General features: G+C 41.8%; 1 protein-coding gene across 5 annotated transcripts in view; it reads left to right on the forward strand.

Moving 5' to 3' along the window:
• RAB4A (RAB4A, member RAS oncogene family) overlaps positions 1-17,449 on the forward strand; it is a 74,522-nt gene that overhangs the window by 23,623 nt on the left and 33,450 nt on the right. For 4 of the 5 annotated variants that reach the window (XM_061404769.1, XM_061404767.1, XM_061404768.1 and 1 more), the window contains exons 2-7: positions 940-1,020; positions 3,034-3,148; positions 7,873-7,935; positions 8,998-9,152; positions 10,406-10,501; positions 13,900-14,033. In XM_061404769.1, the coding sequence (XP_061260753.1) occupies positions 940-1,020; positions 3,034-3,148; positions 7,873-7,935; positions 8,998-9,152; positions 10,406-10,501; positions 13,900-14,015 (626 nt within the window). In that variant the 3' untranslated portion in view covers positions 14,016-14,033. Of the gene's footprint in view, positions 1-757; positions 783-939; positions 1,021-3,033; positions 3,149-7,872; positions 7,936-8,997; positions 9,153-10,405; positions 10,502-13,899; positions 14,034-17,449 lie in introns of those variants that run through there. The other variant, XM_061404770.1, reaches the window with a different exon arrangement.

Below are 17,449 nucleotides of genomic sequence, written 5' to 3' on the forward strand. Positions count from 1 at the left end.
TTGCAGCCTGGAGGTTGGCAGAGGTGGGTAGAGCAGGGCCTTCAGAGCCACAGGTGAGCCTTGCAGCCTGGGGGTCAGCAGAGGTGGGTAGAGCAGGGCCTTCAGAGCCACAGGTGAGCCTTGCAGCCTGGGGGTTGGCAGAGGTGGGTGGCAGTCAAAGTGTGAGGGTGGGAGCTGTGCTCCCAAGGCTCAGCTGAGCAGAACTAGACTCCTTTGCTATCAGAAAAAGCAGCATGAATCACCAGGGCAGTGTCAGGCTACTGGTGCCCCTCATTCTGACTTACAGGTTCCATGCTAGAAAGCCTCTTTTTACAGTTTATGCAAAATAAGATCCCAAATTAAATATATTCCTCTGTGTATAGAAGTGAAGAGCTCTCCCTGTATCGAATGAGACAAATTTCACACGGGAACACTGACCAAATTGGGCAGTACTGACCAGAAGCCGGCCTTCCCGTGAGCCGCAGGTGCAGGAACAGAGGCCAGGCCACAGAAGCAAGTGCGGGGAGAAGCTGCACCTGCTTTTTAAAAGAAGAAAGGAGTGAACTTCTCAAAGCCCATGAGTCTACCAAGTTTTTTCTTCTGTATAGAAAGCATTTGAAAGTTCTAAATGATTTTTACTTGTCACTGGATATGCACATTTATTTGAATAGCAAAAGAGAGATTTTAGTCATTTTTGTCATAATAGTAATTACATTCCAAACTTTCAGAAAAGAAATTATCCCCAGAGAAGTTAGAAAAGGCACTGGGTTAGCATGTAAGCCAGATATTGAAAATGTGGAAAGGTAAGTCAATGTATTTATTGCCATTTTCTCAAAATATTCAGTGACCTCTTTTTTCTGTGATGTTAACAATTACAATCTCATTAAATTTTATGACTGTAGTCTAAGTTCATAGCACCTGTTTTAATGTTATTGTTCACAGTCTCTTTTTGTGTTTCAGATTTTTTGTTTAAATTCTTGGTTATTGGAAATGCAGGAACTGGCAAGTCTTGCTTGCTTCATCAGTTTATTGAAAAAAAATGTAAGTGACATCCACGGTCAATGCTCCTTTTATGTCGTCTTCTGAGAGCGTGCTCCTACACAAATTTGTTTATGGCAAAACTTCTGAATATGTTTTCAGGAAGAAAGTTGTAGTTTACAAATATTTTTAAATGACAGTAAAAGTTTATGTTATTAAATGTTTAGTAATCTGATTTTTTATTTAGCACTTCAGTTTCATAGTGGTTCATTGTTCATGATGTAGTAAATTGTCCTGTACATTTTCCAGATACTAAAATACCTTATAATGCTGTGGAATTCCATTTCCTGACAAGGAGTGGCCCAATAACCCTAGTTGTACATTTTGGATAAAGTAGTGTTTGGGCCCCAGTGGCCTTGTATTGTCGTTAAGGCAGCTGTTGTCATCAATCCTGTTTTACAGGTAAAGAAACAGGTAGTGATTGTACATGTGAGACTCAAACCCAGGCCTTTTGCCCACAGAAATATCTTTCGCCATTGACTTGCCCCATGTTGTAAGGGAAGTTACATTTTGTATTCCAAACTATTGTAAAACATGGTGGGTTTGAAAGGCCCTTAAAACGTACCGTTCTTTTATAATTATCGGAAGAGTTGTGGAGAATGACCTGTCTATATTACTATAGTCAGGTGAAGGCACAAAAACAGAATTAATTTCATTTAATGAAGTTCATCCTAAGTAAGGGTGTGTGAGATATGTTAGATGGTGGGTAAAATGCACACAGAGGGTGTCCTGAGAAAGAGCTCAAAGAGTAAGATTCTAGAATGTTTTCTGCTGCTTCCATTTCCATCGACCAGGAGCTCATTGGAGTCTCTGTGTGGTGACAGAGACCCAGTGTGGCTTAGTCACGGAACCAGTGCCCACTGCGTTAACAAGCGTTCATCTGCTGGGTGGGCCCAGGGTTCTGAACCAGTCACTCAGACGTTGTATTGTTCCGTCTCAGCAGAGGGGACGCTGGCCAGGACGCTGGCCTGAGCAGGCGCTCTCCCCACACATCCTCCCTTTGCTTCTCATGACCACAGCGACGGTATTTCTCTCCGCCGTGTGTTAACCTGGCTGTTAGTTGGCACCTTTGGAGGCGTTTCCTCCCAGGCTGGCCCACTAGCTGGGTGCTGGTGAAAGTCCAGGATGAGACAGCCTGCTGGACTCAAACCCTTTCCTACCCCAGGTCCCCAGGAAGCAGGGAACACAGCTGTCAGATGATTTCTGGTGCAATTAAATTTCATCCTATGGTGATAAACTATAAACCAGTCAGTGGACTGTGTAGCCAGGATGTTTGTTTTATCCCTTTTATATCATCACAGATATTTTCTTTTATAGACAGCTTATTCCAGTTGAGTTTGGCAAACTACATATTTTGCCTACATCCCTGCCCATTTAGACAGTATTGATTTTGCCAACAAATTCATTCCAAATGATTGCCACACACAGTGCTGAAGTTCATGAAAACTCAACAGCTGTAATAATTGCATCGAGGTCTTGGTTTGGAGAGGGGGTGGTATTTGCATTTTTTTACTCTATCTTTTCCTCTTTTTCCCTTAATCTTTGGTATCCATCAAGTTTCCTTCTTGGGCTACAGTGCTTTTCCTTCCCTTTACTTTTTTTTGTTCAGAATATTTGTCCAAATAGCTGAAACCATCATTGGCCGAGTTGCAGTCTGTCACTGGGCAGTAAGCCTCTCAAGTTGGTGCCCAGTATTTTGTGCAGTTACCATTCTTGAGAACCTTAACAGTGGTCGGGTAGATATGATTTCATGTGGCAGGGTCACCAAGCGTTGGCTTTAATATATGGCTTGTTTAGGGGTTTTGAGAAAAAACTTGATTGGCTCTTTGAGAACAGAAACTGTATGTATTCTGTTTAAAGCAGTGAGTGCTTTTTATCATTTTATGTTTGGAGAAATTGAATGGCATAAGTAAATTACATTTTCTATTGACTTAACTCTTGACTTGAATGTTGCTTGTTTAAATTTATAAGTTGTTACCTTAATGTCCTAAAATTAAATTTCTTTTTCTTTTGCAGTCAAAGATGACTCAAATCATACAATAGGAGTGGAATTTGGTTCAAAGATAATAAATGTTGGTGGTAAATATGTAAAGTTACAGATATGGGACACAGCAGGCCAAGAACGATTCAGGTAGCTTTTTCTCTAACTTAATAATATTTGAAAACTTGGTTTGAAATAATCAATTATGGTCTCTTAATGTATATAATCCCCTCCTCCCCACCACAGGTTTTAGAAACTTCACCTGTGAAAGCTTTAAGACAAGCTAAAACTCCATTTTTCTCCATTCAGCATTGATTTATGGAAGAATACATTAGAATAGTGGTCCCCAACCTTTCTGGCACCAGGGACTGGTTTCACAGAAGACAGTTTTTCTACAGACGAGGAGGGGGTATGGTTTAGGTGGTAATGTGAGCGATGGGAAGTGATGGGGAGTGGCAGATGAAACTTCACTGGCTGGCCCACCAGTTATATCCTGCTATGTGCCCTGGGGGTTAGGGAATCACTTCCAAATGAACATTTTCTAATTTGGAGGATAATTTATTCTTTGAGACCTAGTGGCACATTAGGAGGTTATAGCATTGCACATTAAGAATTTTTTAAAATCTCTTTGGGGGTTGGTTTTGCTTTACATTAAACAGTCAGAATACCAGACCACCTGACCTGCCTCTTGAGAAACCTGTATGCAGGTCAGGAAGAAACAGTTAGAACTGGACATGGAACAACAGACTGGTTCCAAATAGGAAAAGGAGTACACCAAGGCTGTCTATTGTCACGTTGCTTATTTAACTTGTATGCAGAGGACATCATGAGAAACGCTGGGCTGGAAGAAGCACAAGCTGGAATCAAGATTGCCGGGAGAAATATCAATAACCTCAAATATGCAGATGACACCACCTTTATGGCAGAAAGTGAAGAGGAACTAAGAAGACTCTTGATGAAAGTGAAAGAGGAGAGTGAAAAAGTTGGCTTAAAGCTCAACATTCAGAAAACAAAGATCATGGCATCTGGTCCCATCACTTCATGGGAAATAGATGGGGAAACAGTGTCAGACTTTATTTTTGGGGGGCTTCAAAATCACTGCAGATGGTGATTCCAGTTATGGTCTCTTAATGTATATAATCCCCTCCTCCCCACCCGCTTACTCCTTTGAAGGAAAGTTATGACCAACCTAGATAGCATATTCAAAAGCAGAGACATTACTTTGTCAACAAAAGTCCATCTAGTCAAGGCTATGGTTTTTCCTGTGGTCATGTATGGATGTGAGAATTGGACTGTGAGCGCCAAAGAATTGATGCTTTTGAACTGTGGTGTTGGAGAAGAGTCTTGAGAGTCCCTTGGACTGCAAGGAGATCCAACCAGTCCATTCTGAAGGAGATCAGTCCTGGGCATTCATTGGAAGGACTGATGCCAAAGCTGAAACTCCAATACTTTGGCCACATTATGCGAAGAGTTGACTCATTGGAAAAGACTCTGATGCTGGGAGGGATTGGAGGCAGGAGGAGAAGGGGACAACAGAGGATGAGATGGCTGGATGGCATCACTGACTCGATGGACATGAGTTTGGGTAAACTCCTGGAGTTGGTGATGGACAGGGAGGCCTGGCATGCTGTGATTCACAGGGTCGCAAAGAGTCAGACATGACTGAGCAACTGAACTGAACTGAAAACAGTCCACAAAATATTCTCTCCTTAGCACTTTCGTTACACTCAAGTCATAATCAAAATTTGGAATAATAACCGCCAGATCACTGCAGATAAGTTCCGTGTTTGATATTCCATAACTACTGAAGTGGGCTCAGTGGTAAACAATCCCCCTGCAGGAGGTGTGGGTTCAATCCCTGGGTAGGGAAGATCCCCTGGAGAAGGAAATGGCAACCCACTCCAGTATTCTTGCCTGGAAAAATCCCATAGACAAAGGAGCCTGGCAGGCTACAATTCATGGGTTCACAAAAGAATCAGACACAACTTAAACACTAAACAACAACTAATAACTGCTAAAGCAGGAAAGTAGATTAATATTCTGGTTGTGTTTTTTGAGTTAGTACACAAAGTCACACAAAAGATATTCACAATTTCAAAATTCAGTTAAATAAAATTCAATCCTAGTGCAAGAATTTCACTTAAAAAGTCAGGTATAGTATTTTAAATGCTTAATAATTGTTTGCTTCAAAAAGTATCATAACTAGACTTCAAGCAAGAATACAAAGCTACAGTAATCAAAGCGGCATGGCATTGCACCAAAACAGACATGTGGATCAACAGAACAGAACAGAACAGAGAGCCTAGGAGTAAATCCACACAGTTAACCTTCCACAAAGATGGCAAGAATATACAGCAGAGAAAAGACAGTCTCGTCAATAAGTGGTGCTGGGAAAAGGGGACAGCCTCACGTAAAAGAATGAAATTAAAACATTCTCTAACACTGTGCACAAAAACAAACTCAAAAGGGATTAAAGACCTAAATGTGAGACCAGATACTATAAAACTTCTACAGGAAAACAGAGGTAGAATACTCTCTGACATAAGTCACAGCAGTATTTTTTTGGATCCATGTCCTAAAATAATGGAAATAAAAGCAAAAATTTTTTAAATGGGACCTAATTAAACTTAAAAGCTTTTCCACAGCAAAGTGAACCATAAACAAAGCAAAAAGACAACCTACAGACTGGGAGAAAATACTTGCAGATGATACGACTGACAAGGGATTACGAAATTCCAAAATACACAAACTCATACAGTTCAGTATTTTAAAAACCCGATCAAAAAATGGGGCGAAAACCTAAATAGGCGTTTCTCCAAAGAAGACATACAGAGGACCAATAGGCACATGAAAAAATGTTCCACATTGCTAACTATTAGAGAAATGCAAATCAAAACTACAGTGAGATATCACCTCACACTTGTCAGAATGGCCATCACAAAAAATCTACAAACAGCAAATGCTGAGGAAGGTGTGGAAAGGAAGGAACCCTCCTATGCTGCTGGCCGGAATGTAAGTTGGTGCAGACACTAAGGAGAACAGTGTGGAGATTCCTGAAAAAACTAAAAGTAGGGGCCCATTAGAGGGCAGGGGTAAGTGAAGCAAGGACTAGAAGGATGGGAGTTAATTGAAAGCTGCTGACCCTTATCTCTTCCCCCACATCCTCCTTAGTTACTGACAGCCAGGTGTGTGTGTCTCAGGCAGAGGAAATGATTCTTCTCCACAGAAAAACAGCCACAAGGAAAAGGCTTAAAGGTACTAACATTTTGATTTCCCCAATGAAATAGCCCAATCTCTGTCCAGCCATCTCACAGTGGAGCCCCCCAATCCCACACATAAAGAGCATCTTTTACACGTTGGTATTCCTTGCTCAATATAAATGATCCATGGATCACCAGATATGTGAAGAAAGCTTCTAAAATAAAGAGCCCAAAATAAGTAAGAACTTTCAGGGAATAGACAAAAACTAAAAACTACTATGTCCTCACAAGTAAGAGTAAAGGTTGCATCAAGGAAATAAAATTTAAATTTAAAAAGAGAAATTAAAATCATGTATTGAATAGAGTAATACTCTTCCAGAAAGTTAAACAATAAACTCAAGGTGAGAAAGAGAAGAGACAACATAGAGGATCATCCAGAGTTAGTCCAGAAAGGCCAAGACCTGACCAGTAACGCCTTCCTGAAGGCAGAGGAGGAGAGGAAAGAATAAAAGCAACAGTTGAAGATTTTCCACGGAAGGAAATGAGTCTATAAAATTCCATCTTAGACCAAACACAGATGAGGCCAGGGTCTGCCATGTGAAATCTCAACGCCAGAGGTGGGCTGGAGATACCAGAGATTCTGAGAGGGAAAAGCAGGCACATCTCAAGGATCACTATGACCATTGCACTGGGCTTTTCAGAAGCAGCAGTTGAAAGCTGGAAGATAATTACAACCTTGACTTCAAAACTCAACATGAAAATGTTTTTCCAACCTAAAATTGTACACTCAGCCAGACTCTCCATTAAGTATGAGAGTGAAATCAGAGTGTCTCCAGTGATACAACACAGAGTGGGCTGTGGAGCAGAGGGAGGAAGCAGGGGCCAAGGTAGAGGGGAAGGGCAGGCGGCACTGGGTCATCTGTCCGTGAAGCTGTGTGGCCCAGACGGGCTGTGTCATGGAGGAGGAGGAGGAAGAGGCACTGGTGAAGCAGCTACTGAGAAGTCTGGGTACAAAAGAATCCCCTTTGGAACAGTAGCAGGAGCATCCTGCTGCCTGCACCATGCTTGTTCAAGACGGGAAGTGCCAAGCATATTTTATTCTGCCCCTGGGAAAATCTAATTAACAGGGAAAGAGTCATGATTCAGGCGAGTGCTTACTGAAGGAAGACTCCTGGAGGTTGTGAGAATGGACGTGATGTACCTGGGTGGGCACTCAGTTCAGACTGGTGTGCCCCCAGGAGGGAGGGAGCATGAGCTGCACCGCTGGGCCTGGGGCAGGGCGTGCGATGGCCCGTGCCCTGGAAGACATGGACCCCACGCAAGCAGAGGAGCCACTGAGGGCCTCGTGCGCTGTAGTCTTGCTGCCGCCTTCCTGTCTTTCCCCTACATGTTCTCAAAGGTCCCCTCAGTTCTGCGGGGGCCTCCCCCACTCCATGAGGGGCACACTCATCCCCAGCCTCATGGCCCCACCTCCTTATCAATACTGTGATACTGTTTTGGACAGAACAGCCCTTTGTGTCTGCTTTCAAATGTCGGTGTATCATTTCTCTTTAGAGCGGTATCTGTCATTGTATTGCAGTTGTCAAGGCAAAAAATGGGTGTTTTGCATGGGAGGCTGCTGCTCATGAGCAAGGGCTCTGCTCCCGTGAAAGTAAAAGCCTGTAACTCTTCCAGGTCTGTGACAAGAAGCTACTACAGAGGTGCAGCGGGGGCACTGCTTGTCTACGACGTTACCAGGTAATAACACCCCTGCTCGGCCTGTGCTCCCTGGGGTCTGCACCTCCCCATAGGCCGCTGGTGTGTCAGCAGACAGCAGAGGTGGGACTCAGCAAGACCTTCCGCCCTTTCCCTGAGGGTCTTGCAGGTTTTCAGAGCACCCCTTTACCATGTGAAACATGTTCCCAAGTTTCAGGCGGATAAAGTATCTCCAGTGTCATTGTGTTTCCTTAAGGTTCACAGCTTGAAGCTTTGCATGTGGTAAATTGTTAGTAATTGTCCTCCATCAAGCACGGGCTCTATGCTGCGATGGCCTGAGTTCAAATCCTGGTTCCTGTCCCAAAGCAGTGTGAGCCCTCTGGACTGTAGTTTCCTTGTCTGTTCCACTGAGTCATGATGACCACATAATACTCGTGAGGCTGTTGGGTGGTTAAATTAGTTCCTATAAAGCTCTTGGCCCATCTTAAGGATCTGAGTGCACTGTCCTGCATGTAGCTGTCACCTTGGTTTCACAATTAAATTTAATTAAAAATTCAGTTCCTTGGTCGGTCCTTAGAACATACGAGGATTTTGCCCTTAGATAAGAGCTGAACACAGTCCTGGAGGCAGACAGACCTGGTCAAGTCCTGGCTCTGCGTGTGTGACTTTGGGCAACTTAACTAGTCTCTCTGGGCCTCAGGTTTCTCGTGTAAATGGGAGATGATAAGAGTGTGTCACAGAGAATCAGTGTGATAAATTCCTGTGAAACAAAGGACCATCATGTTGCACGGATTCGTCGAGTGACAGCAGTTAGCCTTAGGTCTTGCTCGCATGTTGTGTGAACCAAGACACCAGTAAATACTGCACCCTGCTTGGGGAAACAACAGGTGGCAAGCTGACTCGCTGTGGCATCGCCCTGGAAACAAGGCGGAACACACCCTTAGCATGTGGTATGCTCTTGGGGCACCCAGGTCCTCTGAGCGCTTTGAAGGTTGTGGGCACTGCCCTGCGTGTGTAGAGGCGGTCTGAGTGGTGTGAGTGACTGGAAAGAGTTGCTAGCTTTATAAAATACATGTACTGTTCTCACAATCTTATATTACGCAGCCGAGAAACCTACAATGCGCTTACTAATTGGTTAACAGATGCCCGAATGCTCGCGAGCCAGAACATCGTCATCATCCTCTGCGGGAACAAGAAGGACTTGGACACCGATCGGGAAGTCACTTTCCTGGAGGCCTCCCGATTTGCTCAGGAAAATGGCAAGTGGCCTTTGACCTGTCACAGCTACTGGAGGTTTAAGATGAAGCTGTATTTAGGGAGTGTGAAACCTCCTGTTGTTTTTATTAGACATTTAGATATTTAGCATATTTTCACCCTGTTGCATTGTGCCTGCAGAGGTTGCTATGATGATAAAAGCTAATCTCTCTGCATTCTGTGATGGTGTTTCAGTTTAGGATCTTTAATATCACAGCTCTTGGTTTGAAGTGAAAATTATAACAATTTTTAAAGGCCCTAATCAGATGATGTTATCATTTTTAAAATGAAATTTGAAGCTAAGTTGGTGAAATATTAGCTCTAAATAGAAAGTGAAGCAGTAGATGAGATACTGGACTTACTGGCTTTATTTTGCTTACATTAAATTTAAGTCATTTGGCTAAAGATGCCTTTGAAACTTGCTGAATTTTTATTTAGAATACATAAGGATGATATATAAAATGAATGATTCCTTATAGACAGCAGAATGACGAGAATTCAGACATTTTAAAATAACTTTAATTTTTAGAACCAGTCAGGAAATAAAATACCGCTAATAGCAACTTTCAATGGGACAAACAGGTTTTCTGCTAAGAAAATAAGCATGCAATAAAAACATAAGCCGTTATGAGTTTGTAAAGAAGCTGTTTAGAAATATGTAAGCTTAGAATTTTAATGTTCAAAAGGAATTTCTCTATCATTTACATGCACTCATTTTTACTAATAAGGAAACAAGTGTTTGGGGAGGTTGTGGTTTGCTCACAAAAGCAAGGAGAGAGGCCTTCCCCTGGGTGAGTGACTGCCCGGTGGAAAGCGGAGGGCTCGTTCGTATAAGATCTCTCACTGTCAGGGACCACACACCATGTGGCCCCAGATGCCAGCACTTGCAGGCTGTATCTGTGGTGACCTGAAGCCCGTTGGAACGGAAGTTGCTGCATTGTCTCATGTCAGCAGCTGGGTGCCTTCAGCCAGCCTGCTTCCCTACCAGCGTCCTGCTTGCTTAGTTTCTTCTTCAACACACTAAGTGCTAGCACACACTGCTAGTTACTTTTCAGAAAAAGTTGGAATTCTTGTAAGACTTAAAAAATATGTATGTATTGACATTTATTGATTTTATATTTGCAGAAATACCTGGTTATAAGGACAAAATTCTATTTTGTCTGCTAAGAGAATAATATATTAAGCATGTAGTTATGAGTTGAATAATTGTGATTATCTTCTAAATATGGCTTCATGTTTTGTTTGATGTTGATTTTAGAGCTGATGTTTCTGGAAACGAGTGCACTAACAGGGGAGAACGTGGAAGAGGCCTTTGTACAGTGTGCAAGAAAAATACTTAACAAAATTGAATCAGGTAAGAACTTCCCATTAATAAACTTTGCTTTAGCACATTCTCCTCTCTAGCTCAGTAGTGTCACTTTTCAGTATTTCCAGGAGTGATTTGGTCATGGAGTTTCCTCTCTCTACCTGCCGACCTGCAGTGGCCTCTTAGGGGTTTGAAGGTCTTGTCTGCACTGGAGGTGGAAGCCCAGGCCTCCTTCGCAGGGACTTCTTCAGCTGTGTGGTGGCAGGGAAGCAGCTGTGTGACGGGAAATGAGTTATGGGCACCTCGCTTAATGCTGCTGCTTACAGATCAGGCATCGTGGAAAATTTGTTTCTGAAGCTGACTGAGCATGTCACAGTAATAACCTGTCTCATTATTGTTCTACTTGTTGCTTCAGTGAAAATAAGTTTAAAACAACCCTACTATAGGCAGCTGACAAAATAATATGTAATCATTTATTAGAGTTAATTTTTATTTAAATATCACCAAAATCACGTGTGGGCATTACATTTTTAATTGATTCATTTAACTGAATGCCTATTCTTTTCAGGTGCTAGGATACAAAAGTAAATTAATCCCAACCCTTGCCCTCAAGAAACTGTCTTTCAAGGGAAACACTCAAAATATAATTATAACACAGTGTGGTGACTGCAGTAACTGAGAAGTACACCGGATCTTGGGGCCACACAAAGGAGAGCCTGCTTGTTTAGGAGGTGGTATCAGGAAGAGCTTCTAGGAAGAGACACTGACTGAGCTCAGGCTTTCAAAGTGTGAGCAGGAGGAACCGGGCATGAGGGCGGGAAGGAGGGTAGGCCATCAGAGGAGCAGCATGAATGGAGATTGGGGGGAAAGTTGCAGTTACTAGAAGAGAAAGACCACAGTGGAGAATGGCAGGAGAGAAGACTGAGGAGAGGTAGCAGCCAGGCCAGTGATCTTCACCCAGGCTCGAACTTTGCTCCGTGGGTGACTGAGTCTCCACCTTGGCTGAACGCAAGAGTCGCCTGGGATACATACAACTTTTAATTCTAGGCCCCACCTCTGGAGATGCTGAGTTAAGATCTCAGCATCATCATTTTAAAAAACTATCCCGTGTGATTCTCATATTCGCCCAAGATAGAGGACCACTGCCGTAGGGCTGAGAAGCCACTCAAGGGTGGGAGGCAGAGAGTGATATGGTCAGGTTGTGGCTGCAGACACATCGTGTGTGTAGGCATTCACATCAGTGACGGATCAAAGGGAGCCCAGGACTGATGGCCAGGATACCAACCGAGGCATGTTTGAGTAATTCAAGAAAAGATGCCTGATTAAAGCTGTAACAAGGATGTGGAAGCAGAGATGAAGAGACATAGATGAATCTAAGAAACATGTTGGCAGTGGCATCCTGACTCAGATGCTAAATAGCAGGGCAGGGCCTTTTGACTTTGTGGGGTATTGGAAGAGCAGGGATCAGAAGAGGGGAGGAGCCACAGGTAACTCCGTGTCACAGCTGGATAGCTCAGTGATGAGATGGCAGAACCAGAGGAGAAGCCAGTTCATGCGAATCAGGATGGTTGTGTTTTGAAATGTTCCCTGGGTGGCATCACTGGAACAGGCACAGGGCGTCATCCAGGAACCTGTGGGAAGAACCCAGCTGGTGGTGCCCACTTGGGAGCCGTCGGTCTATAGGAGTAGGTGCACCTGGGGAAGGAATGTGATCCCGCAGAGAGCAGTGAAGAATGGGCAGAGCAGTGGCCCCGAACTGAGCCTTGGACGGAAGGATGAGAGAAGGGGGCGAAAGGTCAGAGATACAGGAAGATACCCAGGAACATGAGTGTCACCTGTGCCCACATTCAACCAAAAGGTTGTTCATTATCAAATACATGGGAGGAAAGTCTCGTAAGCTAAGACTGGAGCTGAAAAGTATCCCTGGGGTGGGCAAGAGGAAGTCACTAGTCATCTTTACCAGCAGAATGATGCAGGGAGGAGATGGAGCAACTGAGCACAGAGGAGATGAGGAAGCAGAGCCTGGGTGCCTCCCTGGAGGAGGAGGCAGAGGGTTAATTTAACATGAGAGGTTTCAGGAGTGGAAGAAGTCTTAGCACCTGTAAATGCTGAGGGAGAAGAGAGAGGAAGGTAAGGGAGAGAAGGTGAGAGGGGAACTGACAGAGAGGGTGGGGCAGGGAAGGTGGTGGGAGAGTGTTGGGGCCCAGACCTCTGGTCTCAGCAGAAAGAGAGGTGCTCCATCCCTCTGTGGGCTTTTGGTCTGAACATAGCAACAAAATAGTTACTCAACTTGGTACAGTACTGTTACTTTTCTAAAGAGCCTGTAGCATAAGTAGTTAACATTAAAATTGGCATTGTGTTGAGTACAATCAGGCGCAACTTATTTAGATTACCTTCCCCCTTTGGTATCCACCCATGAAGACAGTGCATATAAGTTTTTTTTTTTTTTTTTAGTGCATATAAGTTAACACACATAAAACTTTCAAGATCTTTTTCTCCTAAAACCATCAAAATCATAATTACATCAAGTGAAAAAAATATACAGATGTGTTAGAATTCTTCAGCAGTACTTTTTCATTGTAATCTTCTAAATAGGCAGTATATTCATATGGTTCAAAAACCTTTATTTTCTCTACCACTTTATACAGAAAGGGTAGCATACTGTACATTCTGCACTTACTGTGCCTACCCATCATTACAAGTCAGTATTAGAGACGTCCACATACGCGTTGTGCTACTGTATATATACATGCAGTGTGTATGTGTAATATTCAATTTGGTATATTGCCATAATTTACCTAACCAGTCTGCTTTGGACATTTGAGTTGTTGCCAGATGTTACAAACAACATTGCAGTAAATAACCTTTTGTATATCATTTCACATGTGTGTGAGTGTATATGTAAGATAAATTCCCAGAAATGGAGTTGTTGGGTCAAAGAACATAGGCATTTGGAATTTATGTAGAGGCTGTCAGATTCCTCCTTTCAAGCTTGAGGCAGTTTATCATCCCACTAGTATGAATGAAGGTGTTTTATTTCACTAAAGCCATGTCCACAGGGTGTATTATCATGTTTGGGTCTTTACCAGTCTCATAGTAAAGAATGGTATCTTTGTGGTTTCATTTCAATGCTTTTTGTATACATAATATATTCACATAATTCCAGATTCAAGTAAAGAGGATACAATGAAAGTCACCCTCTATTTCCCTCCTCTCCTATCCCCTAGCATCTAGAGCTCTTTCTTGAAGTCAGCCACAATTACCAGTTTATGTACCCATCCAAAGATATTTTTATGCCCATGTAAGCAAATACGTGTGTATTTTTCCTTTTTATTCAAAATAATGTTTTATATATACAGTGTTCTGCACTTTGTGCTTTTCACTTAATATATTTTGGGGATCACAGAAACATAAAAACTTTTTCTAAAGATTTACTTGATCCTCAGGTGAGCTGGACCCAGAAAGAATGGGCTCAGGTATCCAGTACGGAGATGCGGCCTTGAGACAGCTGCGGTCCCCGCGCCGTGCCCAGGCCCCGAGCGCGCAGGAGTGTGGCTGCTGAGGCAGCTCAGGCACGCAGGTAGGTGCCCACATTGCAGCAGTCCTGTCGCCCTCAGACCTGTCCTCTGTTTCCCACCCAGAGCCCTACACAGGCTTAAAAGGGGAGGTTGTCGTTGGTTTTTGAAGGTGCATTATGAAAAGGAGAGGTGATTGCATAACTTAAAGTTTATTCTCAGCAGTGGAATACACATTCTTCTCAAGCTCACATGGAACACTCATCAAAACAGACCACACCCTAGGCCATAAAACACACCTGAAGACATTTAAAAGAACAGAAGTCATTCCATGTCTTCTCTCAGAGCACAGTGGAATAAAACTAGAAATCTGTAGTTGGAAGATAACTGGGAAATCCAGAAATGTGAGTATTAAGCAGCATGCTGCTGCTGCTGCTAAGTTGCTTCAGTCATGTCCGACTCCATGCGACCCCATAGACGGCAGCCCACCAGGCTCCCCCGTCCCTGGGATTCTCCAGGCAAGAGTACTGGAGTGGGTTGCCATTTCCTTCTCCAATGCATGAAAGTGAAAAGTGAAAGGGAAGTCGCTCAGTCGTGTCCAACTCTTAGCGACCCCATGGACTGCAGCCTACCAGGCTCCTCCATCCATGGGATTTTCCAGGCAAGAGTACTGGAGCATACTTCTAAATAATAAATGGGTCAAAGAAGAAGTCTCAAGAGAAATTTAATAGTATTTTGAACTAAATGAAAAAAACACAACTTATCAAAATTTGGGGGAGATTCAACACAAATAGTACTTAGAGTAAAATTTGTAGCATTGCAGGCATGTATTAGAAAAGAAGAAAGATCTAAATATAATCATATGTGTCCTCCATAAAAAACTAGAAAAAGAAGAACAAATGAAATCCAAAGTAGAAAGAAGAAAAGAAATAATAAAAATTAGATCAGGAAATCAATAGAAAAAATTTAGTGAAACCAAAGTTGGTTCCTTGAAAAAATACAGTAAAGTCAATGACTAGCCAGGCCAAAAACAAAAACAAAAAACCCAATATAAACTACTAATATCAGAAATGAAAGCAGGGACATCACTGCAGATTCTATGGACATTGAAAGGATAATAAAGGAACACTATGAACAACTCTGTGCCCAAAAATTTGATAACGTAGACGAAATAAACCAATTCTGTCAAAGACAGAATTTGCCAAAACTCACACAAGAAGAAATAGATAATGTGAATAAGGCCTATATCTGTTTTAAAGAACTTGAACCAATAACTAGTAACCTTCCAAAACAGAACGTACCAGACCCAGGTGGCTCCACTGGTGACTTCTTCAAAACATTTAAAGAAGAGATTATACCAGGTCTCTGCAGTCTTGTTCACAGAACAAAAGCAGACAGAACACTTCGTAACGCATTCTATGAGGCCAGTGTTATCTTAATCCCAAAGCCAGACAGAGACATTACAAGAAAAGAAAACTATAAACTAGTATCTCCTGTAAACATAGATTCTGTAAACACAGAAATTCTCAACACAATAGTAGATTGAATCCAGCAATGTATAAAAAGAATTACATACTTCCAAGTGGGATTTATCCCAGATATACAAGACTGGTTCAACATTCCATAATCAATTAATGTAATCATCACATCAACAGGGAACAAAAATCACATGATTTCATCAAGAGATGTAGAAAAATCAGTTGACAAGTTCCAATATTCTTTTGCAATGAGAACTCTCAGTGAACTAGGAATAGTGGGGAATCACCTCAACTTAGTAAAGTCTAAAATCAGACCTAATGGGGAGAAAGTTGGAGCTTTCCTTTTTTTTTTTTTTTTTTTAATTTATTTATTATTTTTTTAATTTTATTTTATTTTTAAACTTTACATAATTGTATTAGTTTTGCCAAATATCAAAATCAATATCAGGTACAAAGCAAGATTGTGCCCTGTCAGCACTCCTTTTCAGCATCGAACCAGAAGTCCTAGCTGATGCAGTAAGAAAAGGAAATAAAAGGTATACAGATTGGGAAGGAAGAAATTAACTAACTTTGCTGGCAGATGACATGATTATGTAGAGAATCTGAAAGAATCCACAAACTCCCATATAAGTGATTATACATTAATAGCACAGTTGCAAGATATGAGATTAATACACAAAAGTCCGTCACTTTTCTGTATCCCAGCAGTGAACAAGGGCAATCTGAACTGAAAAACACAATACCATTTACGTTAGTTTCCCCAAAAGGGAAATACTTAGGCAGAACTCTTAACAACATATGTATGAGGAAAACCAAACTGATTCTGAAGTTTATGTGGAGAAAAGACAAAAGACCCCTAATAGCCAACACAGTACTGAGCGAGAAGAACAAAATTGAAGGACTGTCACTACCCAGCTTCAAAGCACTGTAGAGCTATTGGAGTCAAGACAGTATGGTATTGGTGAAATAAGAGATCAGTGGGACAGAATAGAGAGCCCAGAAATAGACCCATACCCTGATGTTTGACAAAGGAGCAAAGGCAGTAACGGTGAAGCAGAAATAGTCTTTTCAACAAACGGTCCTGAAACCATTGGCCACCCATATGCAAAAAATGAATCTAGACATCAGACCTTATACCCTTTACAAAAACTAGCTCAAAATGAGTCATAGATCTAAAGTAAAATGCAAAATCATAAAACTCATAGAACATAAAATGAGAGAAAAGGTAGATGTCCTTGAGTATTTTGATGATTTTTTAGATACAACACTAAAGATACAATCCATGAAAGAAATAATTGGTAAGCTGAACTTCATGAAAAGGAAAAACTTCTGCTCTACAAAAGACAGTGTCAACAGAATTGGTAGACAAGCTACACACCAGGACAAAATGTTTACAAAAGACATATCTGATAATTGTTACAGTAAATATACAAAGAATTCTTAAAACTCAACAGTAAGAAAGAAAACAAACCCAATTTAAAAATGACCAAAGACCTTAACAGATACCTTGCCAAGGAAGGTATCCAGATGGCAGTAAGTACAGGAAAAGATACTTCATAAATGAGCTGTGACTACAAGCCTATTAGAATGGCCAAAATCTAAGACAGTGATAGCAGCAAATGCTGGTGAGGATGTAGAACAATAGAAATTCTCTTTCATTGCTGGTAAGAGTACAAAATGGTGCAGCTACTTTGGAAGACAGTTTGACATTTTCTTATAAAACTAAGCATATTCTTACTATATAATCCGCAGTCTCACTGCTTGGTATTTACACAAAGTATTTGAAAACTCATGTCCACACAAATACCCTCACATGGATGCTTATAGCAGCATTGTTCATAATTGCCAAAACTTGCAAACAAATAGGATGTACTTCAGAAGGCAAATGGGTTAACCATGGTCCATCCAGACCATGGAATATCATTCAGCACTGAAAAGGAATGAACTATCAAGCCATGAAAAGACTTAGCATATAACTTCAATGCATATAACTAAATGAAAGA

Source organism: Bos javanicus, chromosome 28 (genome assembly GCF_032452875.1).
Source record: "Bos javanicus breed banteng chromosome 28, ARS-OSU_banteng_1.0, whole genome shotgun sequence".
NCBI classification, from domain to species: domain Eukaryota; kingdom Metazoa; phylum Chordata; class Mammalia; order Artiodactyla; family Bovidae; genus Bos; species Bos javanicus.